Consider the following 10,550-nt stretch of genomic DNA (forward strand, 5'->3'; position numbering starts at 1 on the left):
TGTTTGGATGCATGGGCTGTCAAGGCCAGAAAGTAGTTTTTTGCCACTCAGTAGGCATTCCTGCATAACTTCCGGGTTTGATGATGATGTCACACGCATACTCTCTATACACCCCCCTGGAAGTGTTGAGTGTGGTTGTTTTTTCTAACGTCTGAAATGCCTACACTACAATTCTTTTATTATAAAAGTTTTATTATAAATAAAGATCTGTGAGAACTTTAATTTCCGCCTAGTTTTCTCTTTTGTCATATCACCTTTTATACATTCATAAATGGTAAATTGTGCATTTATATAGCACCTTTATCCAAGGCGCTTTACATATTGTGCATTACATTCACCCATTCACACACACATTCATACACTGATGGTGGAGGACACCATGCAAGGCACCAACTTGCACATCAGGAGCAATTTGGGGTTCAGCGTCTTGCTCAAGGACACTTTGACACCAACTCTGGGGGAGCCTGGGATCGAACTGGTTTCCATACGGCCACTCTACCGGCCACCCTACCCCTGAGTCACTGCCGCCCCCCATGTGACATCGATACAACCTACATACTGATAGCACGAGCGGTTTCCTTAAAATAATTATGTATATAACTTGATTGTACATTACAAGGCTTATGTTTTAAGAGCATTTTACACAAGAATATCAGGCAAACAAAAAGGACACATTGTATCTCTAAAGGTGGGTAAGAAATCAGAAATGATTGTTCCATTGACTAGAAATTGATAATTAAAAGAATTAGAACTGGATCTGCAGATATGGATCTTCAAATCTCTCTCTCTCTCTCTCCTGTGTTTCACTCTTATAGTTGCTGCTACTCTTGATTGTCCCATGCACGAGGATCAATAAAGCTCAAACTTAACAAACAAATGTAGCATATAACATTAATGGAATAAACATTCATTGACTTACAGTAACCACATCGTGTTCCCCCTTCAAACACAAAGCCATTTAGTACAGGTCCATATCTGCGTAGGTCTGGGAGGTTCCAATGACCAGTGATAACAGGGGGGGTGTCCCTGGATAGAGCCAGAAGGTTGTTGCACAAGTGAAGACTTGCAGGTCCACTCTCCAACTTGGTCCCTGGTAATACTCCAACAATAAATCTGTGAACTGAGGGAGAAGAAACGAGTTTCCAATGAAAGCTAAACAAACTCCCCATGAAGACAACAGATATATTAACTATAAAGCGACAGAGAACACTATTTCATCATAAAACGGATTGCTCCAGCATGCCTTGATTCATTAATTCAGTAATAATAAGAGGCATGAAAAACAGCTGAGAACAGAGTATGAGATCAGTGAGTTGCTGGGAACATAAAAGGCTCAGATCTAAAGCCCAGAGCAATCAATCAAAACGTGTCATAAATATCAGGGTAATTGAGTCAATACTGTTGCTAATGAGCAACACAAGAAAAGGCTGTTCTGTTCTGTTCTGTTCTGTTCGTGCGTGCGTGTGCCTGTGTGCATGTGTGTTAAGAACTTAGTTTATATTCATATTCCGCAACTGATTTTCAAGTTAACAAGCTTGTTAGCCAAGTCAGCACATCCTGGCACATCCCCTTGCAATTAAGATTAGTGTCATCCAAAAGTTATCAGCAGCATAACAACTAACTGACTAACTATATGAAACATTCTCTTGAACACCAAGAAAATGGAAGTGAAGTGAATCATCTAATTGAGTTGCTAAAGAGGTTTTGACTTTTGAGGAAATCAACATCTACAATAGTATTGAATAATAATGTTACAATTAACAAACACGATCACATGGCACTGTCATTGTCATAGCCGCTTCAGACAGGAAACCTGCCAGGTGAAACCAATGTAGCAGGTGATAAAAAGGAAAATGTCACTCAAGCTTGCCTTGTCATCACTCGGTTTGAGAAAGATTCATATGGTGTCACAGTTCAGAACAAAAGCATTCGCACACAGTGGCCCTCAGTCTATCGGGTGGCAGGTGACATTTCTGTAGGCCTGGCCTGGCTCCAAAATCCACTCTGCAGTGTAAGTGTAAGGACCGCACACACGTGTAAACAAAATGCAGTCACACACACACACACACACACACACACACACACGCATGGCACTGGCACAGGCACAGGCACAGGCACAGGCACAGGCACAGGCACAGGCACAGGCACAGGCACAGGCACAGGCACAGGCACAGGCACAGGCACACGCACACGCACACGCCTGCAACGTGATGTCAATTGGACGACTCCACACATCATGAGGACCCAAACCACAGAGACTAATAACCGCTACAAATCTCAAACAAGTTTTTGTAAATGAGGGCTATATGTGAGAGTCAGTATACTTCAAGTGGTTAATTTGTTGAGCTGTGAAGCAATGTAAAGCTGACACATGCACATCTAGGTTGCATTTCTGGCATTTGATTCTGGGGTCAAGTGCGTTATGCGCAGTTAATATTGTGCATCTCAACTTGTTTTTATTACTACTGCTATCTCCCGAACTTTTATATTGAGAAGTTGTTCCAACCCTGTCATGGTGCTATTAGCATATCGTTTCTGTCAGGTAATAACCTCTTATCTCCATATCTTAACTTTTTATATTTTTCCATAAATGAATGCCCTACTTCATACTACAGTAGTTACACAAAAGTATCAACAATAGCAGATGTACAAGCTCGAAACACAGCGTGAAGTGGCGCATTTTGAGCTTGTTGATCTGCTACTTTTGCTAGTTTTGAATTAGAATCCTGAAAAGTAACAGTTTTTGACATATGAGGTTTTTCCGCCCGACAGAGACAATATCTCAAGGGAGGAATCAGAGTGCTGCACTGCTGCTATGTTGCTTGCAAGTATTACTTTTTTTTTATTAGAAATGCCTACAAGCTGGAAAGCATCTCAAAGTTTCAATGGCACCTTAGGTCCAATTAAAAAAACGTTTCAACAAACTCAGCAGCAACCTGCAGAATCCACATCCCATAGTCAAAACTGTTTACAGAAAACATTTAGAAATATTGATTTAACAATTGAAACTCACTCCTATTCTATGTTAAGGACCCAGGACTTTTTATATGATTACTCTGTACAGGCAGACTGCATAGTAACTCTGACATGTTGTGACACATTGGTGAAATAATCATGAAATTTAACTCTCAGAGTGTACAAAATATAACAAAATGGACCCTATACTAGTGTATACTCTCAGAGATAAATTAACTTAGTTCATTAGTGCACGTAAAGCACCTCACCTTCTCCGAGGCTGTATCGTATACGTATGTCCCAGGCGTGCAGAGCCTCTTTGCTGTCAAAGCCCAGCAGAGTAGCCTGGGCCAGGCAGATGATAGCCAGTGTGTGGCTCACACCCTCGTACCACTGCCCTGTCTCCAGCCCACAGATATCCTCCAAGGTGAAGCTGCCCCTCTCCCGGTGCCCCTGGGCTTTGTCTGACTTGTCTTTAAACACCAGCAAAACCAGACAGTCTGCAAGAGTCAGAAAGGAGAGAAGACAGGTTTATACACCAGCAGAACCAGATAAAGATATCGTTTAAAATTGTGTTCCAAATCAAGTGGATGGCACACGTACCACAGCTTTTACAAATACGATAGTGATTCGAATCAAGTTATTGTTATAAACGGCCCTTCAGGATGGAGAGGACAGATACTGTTTTCACTGTCACTGTATTCAAACATTTAGTAAATTGATACTAGTCTACAAAGCTAAATCTTTAGTCAGTTTAACTCAGGGTAGAATAGAAACTGGAACAATGTGCACAGCAGCAATATTGGAAAGAAATTGGGCTGCAACACAAGGGGCTTATCCTCCTCTCTCTTTCTTTCTTACCTGTAGTAATTATAGCCTACTAATTTAGGCTCTCACAAGTGGCTCTCAAAATGTTCTAATTTCAAGGACCCTAAAATGGGTCCAGACAGAGTTGCACACCCAGGGGATCATTTGGAACCCCCTCAAGGAACCATGGGGGGTACCTGAACCACGAGACCCACTGGTGTAGCAGTGTTCCCAGTGAGCAAACATGCATAATATCAGCACTGACCAGAATGGAACAGAGCCTATTAGTATGTAGGGACCTGTGAAGGAAGAGGCCCAATTTCTAATTTCCAACATTGCTGCTGTGCATAGAGCCTATTCAGGGTGATTGATGTGGGTCTTTTGGGAGCATACGTTTCTGTCTTGGGCCATTTTAAATAAATTATTTAATTCATAATTAAATCCTTTGTCAACTTCAAATAATCACTGTCAACTAGCTGTCAAAACAGTATAGGCTACTCTTCTCTGTTCTCTCTCTCTCTCTCACACACACACACACACACACACACACACACAAGGTATGGACATGGACAGCTGTGATAACAGTGACAAAAAAGTCTGAAGCATTTATAGTTATATCTATATGGCAGGCCTAACCTGTTGAACAATATATTCACCCTCAAAGAAACCACCATTTAGCCGAGTGTAACTCAATATTTGTCACAACATTGGTCTTAGTGAGAGTGAGAGTTGCATAATCCTACACAATAGAGGGAACATCAAAGCCCTTTGGCTCTTGAAGCAAAGCCCATAAGAGCGACAGGACGGACACATGAGAAGTGAAATTTTAGAGTTGGAAAGCTTCAGTGTCCTTCACTTAACTGGATACCGAAACGCTCTCAACAAAATGGACGTCGTTTATCACGAATTAATAATGTGAGACACATTCGGAAATATTCGAAATAATATTATTAATAAACAATTTTAGCCGAGGCAAACACAAACGTAGATTGCTCCCCCAAAACCTGCCTGAATGACATTTGCGTGACAATCGTCCCACTCCCAAACAATATAAGGCTGATTCATAATAAACCAGTGAGAGACTAAACCAACTAGTAGGTCAACGTTATATGAACGAACAAGAAGCTGAAACCATCATGACAGGCCCAACAACAATAATACACACTGTAGTGTACACTGTACAGTCACCACTAGCCAGCTGAAACATGACAGTAGGCCTATACGAGCGTCATGTGAACCATGGCTGTGTGTGCACTGCACAGTTGGAAAATATTCATTTCATGGCATGCAGAACTTTGACTTCTAATTCTAGTACTTTAGACATGGCACAAACATTATCGAAATGGGGGTGGGGGGTGGGGGAGGACACACCGCAGAGCTTTCAATCACTGGCAGGTCTGCGTGGAAAAAACAGCAGCAAGTTGCCAGCAACGCTATTCATTCCAACAACGCACTGTGATCTGATGTGAACGTACCTGCTACAGGCGAAGGCTTGCGGATCACGACCCACCTAGTCTTCCACTGTCAAAAGTAAATAACACACACAAAGTTACAGTCAAACTCTTTTCAACGGGAATCAATGTGCGGCGTTGTAACGTGGTGCATGAATGATCCGTCAATAATGTCTAAATTAACAACACCTTTTTTCCATCTCTGAATTTGACGTATCCCTCCACGACAACCGAATCGGTCATCTTCAGTCATGGTTCGTTCCTGACAGCTGCAGTGCAGGGTCGCTGTCCCGTGCATGAATGAGGGGTCACTTTCAAAATAGCTGCTGTTATGGGGCACGCGCGAGCGCGCGCGCGCGCACACACACACACACACGGAAACTGGCACTATAAGCTACAGTACAGTACATTCTCGACTGCCAACCTATGTTGCTACTAGCAGTTGCACAAGCAAGTTGCAACCCAGCTGGTCAAAGTCAATTGTTATTTATTTTTTTGTTTATTGTTGTTGTTGTTTATTAGACTGTCAATTGTAGCTATAGTAAATGATAAATTAATCAAAGTAGGCATATAGGCTAGAGCTGTATGTAGATATTCTGCTGTGTATGCACATGTAAAGAGAGAATCAACCCCACTTGCAAAGATGCTCAAGTTTATATACAGTCAAGTTTTATTCAGTTATAAAATATTTCACAGTAAACAAAAAATCATTATTCTTCAAAAGGCACAATATCAGACAACACAGAAAAATATAATATCCCATATATTAAAGTTGACGTCCATTCACAAAGACTTGCGTTTGCGTTTGACAACTGAATTGATCCAGTCTATATAGTTAACAACTTTCGTGTAGACACCAGGTTTCCCGGAGCGGCCGCAGCCCTCCCCCCAGCTTATGATCCCATAGAGGAAGCTGACATCATCCCTCGCACAGGCCAGTGGGCCCCCAGAGTCCCCCTGTGGGGGGGGGGAGAAAACACACAAACACAAGCACCATGAATACCACATGCATTACGCAAACACGATTGAACAGATGAAAACAAGAAATGGATGCCGAATCATGCAGCTGAGACATGATGACGTTAGACACCAAACCGCAGAGAACACTCAGAAACGGACTCATTAATATCACAACACAAACACGGCTCTAATTGTGAGAGAAAGGCGATGCAATTTTGTACACTCCATTTTCCATCTATACCAAAACTATTGATTTGAAAATTGCCAATATACAAGCCCACAACACGTCACATTGCAAACACATTGATCACCTAGTTTCTCTGAATATTCACCTATTATGACATACACAGAATATGGTTCAAATCATGTGGTTAAACTTAAGAGTCCTTCCTCACCTGGCATGCATCTACACAGTGATTGGTCCCGGCACAGAGCATGTCGGTGGTGACATGGCCTCCATACACCTCTGGTTTCGTGCAAGTGTCATGTGGAACCAGTCTTACCCCGGCCTCTTGCAGGCTAGAGTATTCCTTTGCCTCTGTGAAACAACAATATGGTGCACATGCAAATTGAGTACCATTTATTATATGCATGAGACAATGAGAATGACACTGTATTCAGGTCGTTTAGAACGATCGACACACAGCTTACGACAGCATGTCTTGAATGCCTCAGTGTTTACATAGAGCAGCAAATGTGTAACCAATGCGATTACATGAGCTAAGTGTTCTGTTGTCATAATAATGCCCCATTGACGGATATGTGTGACATTTTAATTATCACTTACTCTCGTACATGTGTCCCCAGCCAGTGATAGAACAGCAATAGTCATCAGGGAACCTCATGTCTTTGTCTGGTAGACAAATGGGACGAATAAACTGAGTTTTCTTCACACAGCGGCCATCCTGTTTCTTCAGTTTGACCAGAACTGTAGTTTGGACATAAAACATAGTTATGAAATAAAGAGACGGTATTGGTGAAATTATTAAATCTCTCTAGAAAGGAATGCTGGCATTCACTCAATTCTCTGTGGGAGGTTTATAATGTCTATAAGTGTTTGTGTGTGTGTGTGTGTGTGTGTGTGTGTGTGTGTGTGTGTGTGTGTGTGTGTGTGTGTGTGTGTGTGTGTGTGTGTGTGTGTGTGTGTGTGTGTGTGTGTGCATGCGTGCGTGTGTGCGTGGAGGAACACATGGACACAGCTGTTCATTAGAACACAGCTGTGCACGCAGACTAGCATATCGAGTGAGGTTGTGAGTCTGGGGGTTGTGGTTCATGAATATCACTAGTTCATGAATCACTGTGTGTGTGTGTTCTTACCAATGTCATGTAGTGTTGGGTTAAACACAGAGAATCGCTTTGGGAAGATGTAAGTTTCTACACCGAAGGTCCTGGTATTGGGGCCTGTGACATTGAAGTTCTGCTGGCCAAACACCACACGGATCTGATGCTTCAGAGGGCTGTGGAAACACATACCATTATTTATTCCTGCCGGTGCAGTGCACTGAGTCTGGAATGCTCATAAAACCTCTAGGTACTGTATGGATGTACCGTGTCCCCATGGCACAACATTTATGATCTCTGAGGCATTCGTGTCTCCACCCACATTCTCTACATGAATGATTTAATATTAATGTTTTATTATGACTGAAAATGTACGTTTTGCCAATTATTTTGGGGCACACTTGCAATACCCTTTCTCAGCCCACAGCTTGGGAATCATTGTCATAGAAATGTGAATTAGTCAATGCAGTTAGAACCTCTTCACTTTCACCTGGAATGAAAACATTCTAACAAGCAAAGGCCCCATCCATCCACCAAGGAGTTTTTCCTGAGCGCAGCACAATATGTTTTGAATTGCTTTGGGAGCGATGCGTTGGCACTCGTTGTCTACGCTACGTGTTCACGTCTGACGTTTTTATCTGGTCGCGAAAAGTAAAATATTTTTTACTACTTTTAATACTCTGGGAAGAAATGCTTTGGTGGAACTAAGAAATACCCCCAACATTTTGTATTCAGAAATCTTTTACATCAGAACACAAAATTCATAATCAATTGTATTGGCCACAACGTCTAAAAAGAATATTACTGGACTGAACTAAAGCTGAGAAAAGGCAGCTCTAGTATAAAAAGATTAAATGACTAAATTACTTTTTGATGAAGACTGTTTCAGGATGAAGATGTACTCATGTGTAGAGTGCATATAGGCACTCTACACTAACCTAATAGGTGTTAGTTTATGAGTTGGGGGTTCTCTGGACTGGATGTTTGTCTAAACATAGCATGTTCATAAAACTGTGTTTATGAAGGGTCAATGTCAAGTCTTTAAATCATGTGTTGGTCAAGTTCCACCCACTTCTTCAAATGCCAAATCAGGTTAGAGAGATGAGAGCAATAATCTTGCACCTCACCACTATGTGTTTATTTAATCCAAATAAGTAATAACAATATGTCCTCCTCAGGGTCTTCTTGTAAATTAAGACTGGTCCAAAAAAGTAACATTCTGATGTTACATAATGAAATGCCATTACCAAAAGAAAATAAGTTTCTCTCATCATGATTCAATGTAATGTTCACTATTTGACCCATCTTTAGGTAAGGGCTTTATCTAGACTAGAAGTACCTATTTTCTGGTCAGTAACATTCTCAAGATACTAGACTGATAGTCTTCAAATAAGCAATTTAATATATTTGCAATATTTATAATATTAGACATAAGATGTGACTGCTTTTGCATTTTTCTGTCACATCGTACATACTTTCTGTCTGTACTAACCATCTAAGGGTGGCATCGGGGGCAGTGTATTGAATGTACAGGGTTTGATGAGGGCCCAGGTAGGAACGGGCCTTCATTTTCGGGCATGTTGAGAACTCTAGTTTTCGCCGGCAGCCAGGCGCGGCTGCACAAATAACTTTGGGGCAGGACTGTCTAGAGTTTAAGGGAAGTTGTATTTATACAACGCAGTTTCGGGAGAAGAGACCTCCTTCCGCTTGACCTTAACCACTCCTCCCTCCTTATCAACCACTCCTCCCTCCTTTCCTCACCTGCCTTTCATTATCACCCGGCCAATCCCCGGTGCAATCACCACAGTATAAATACACCTGCGATCTCTCAACCAAGTTGTTTGTTCTACACGACAGACCAAACATGGGTTGTGAGTACTGCACTTGTAGATCGGCTATTTTCACTAGTCTTCAAATTCGCCATCCTCCTCCACCCCAACCTCCTCCTTCCGCCTCGATTCTCTAGGAATCCAGGGGGGCAGTGACGGAGCAGAGACAACCGACCGCTCATTCCGAGTAGAGCAAAGATGACCGTCAGCTCCAGAGACTACGCCCCCTCCCTGAGTCTCGCCCTACCTTGGGTTCCTCACTCCATTCCGCATTCATCTCATTCTGCTTCAATAAACTGTTAATCTTGAGCGAAGGTGTGGTCTCTTACTAGTGAAATGGACAGGTATCAGTCAAAAGGGAGACATCGAAGAGGAAGGATGGATGGGGAACGATCAACATATGGAATGTCATATTGTCGCAAAGCTTGTCGACATTTGAATGTACAACTGCATATATACAAGGCGTGTCCCAGTGCAGACTGTAACAAGAAAGTTGAAGAACTGGAGAGTAGAAAATACTTCTGTTCCAAATGCAAAAAAAACCTTTACAAACTTTAAATACAGATTTCTACTGAAGATCAAAATAGAAGACTCTACGGATGAACTATGGGTGACATGCTTCCAGGGATCCGCTGAGGTTCTGCTGGGTCACAATGTACAGTCACTGGCAGAACGCAGAGACACTAATGGGACTGCATTCGAAAATGTCTTTCAAAAAGTAATCTTTACCAGGCATGTCTTCATAAACAAAGTCAAGCTGGAGACATATAACAATAACGATCAACTGGATACCATAGCAATGGAAATCCAACCAGAGGATAGAAATCTCAACAGGGCCGGAAATTAAGATCTGGCTGGTGAAAACATATGAATTTAAACAAAAAAAGGAGAAAAAAAGGGGGTAAAAAGTTCCATATATGGTTACTCCCGGCTCACACCCTAATACAATCCCTGTTATGCCCACATATGGAGATCCCTGACTGTGATCAATATTAAGCCCATATAGGAATGCCAATATATGATCATATTGTGACAGTCTCATGATAACCACTGTGGTTGCCGCAAAGGTCGCAGTTAACTATGGAATCATCACGATGACCTGGGGCACCTGGGGGCTTGCCTGGGTTGAGTGACGGGAATGTTCACGACAGTGACAGAGATTGTGGGTTAGGTGACAAAAATGCAAGGTTTCATAGTTATCTGCGACATAGAACAGGGCCCTCATCAATATTTCTTCATGGTGTAATTCTTTATGGTCTTGCATGCA

General features: G+C 42.0%; 2 protein-coding genes across 5 annotated transcripts in view; both read right to left on the reverse strand.

Moving 5' to 3' along the window:
- Nucleotides 1-5,520, reverse strand: part of LOC306914485 (protein Dok-7-like) — a 50,897-nt gene extending 45,377 nt beyond the window's left edge. For all 3 annotated transcript variants that reach the window (XM_079491524.1, XM_079491525.1, XM_079491523.1), the window contains exons 1-4: nucleotides 5,403-5,520; nucleotides 5,238-5,283; nucleotides 3,225-3,455; nucleotides 920-1,120 (exon numbers count right to left, since the gene is read on the reverse strand). In XM_079491524.1, coding sequence (XP_079347650.1) covers nucleotides 920-1,120; nucleotides 3,225-3,455; nucleotides 5,238-5,283; nucleotides 5,403-5,456 — 532 coding nt within the window. In that variant the 5' untranslated portion in view covers nucleotides 5,457-5,520. The remainder of the gene's footprint in view (nucleotides 1-919; nucleotides 1,121-3,224; nucleotides 3,456-5,237; nucleotides 5,284-5,402) is intronic.
- Nucleotides 5,521-5,875: 355 nt separating this feature from the next.
- hgfac (HGF activator) overlaps nucleotides 5,876-10,550 on the reverse strand; it is a 20,206-nt gene continuing 15,531 nt past the window's right edge. For both annotated transcript variants that reach the window (XM_079491605.1, XM_079491606.1), the window contains exons 11-14: nucleotides 7,491-7,630; nucleotides 6,961-7,101; nucleotides 6,569-6,711; nucleotides 5,876-6,170 (exon numbers count right to left, since the gene is read on the reverse strand). In XM_079491605.1, the coding sequence (XP_079347731.1) occupies nucleotides 5,997-6,170; nucleotides 6,569-6,711; nucleotides 6,961-7,101; nucleotides 7,491-7,630 (598 nt within the window). In that variant the 3' untranslated portion in view covers nucleotides 5,876-5,996. The remainder of the gene's footprint in view (nucleotides 6,171-6,568; nucleotides 6,712-6,960; nucleotides 7,102-7,490; nucleotides 7,631-10,550) is intronic.

The sequence above is a fragment of the Electrona antarctica genome (assembly GCF_951216825.1).
Source record: "Electrona antarctica genome assembly, chromosome: 21".
Classification (NCBI taxonomy): domain Eukaryota; kingdom Metazoa; phylum Chordata; class Actinopteri; order Myctophiformes; family Myctophidae; genus Electrona; species Electrona antarctica.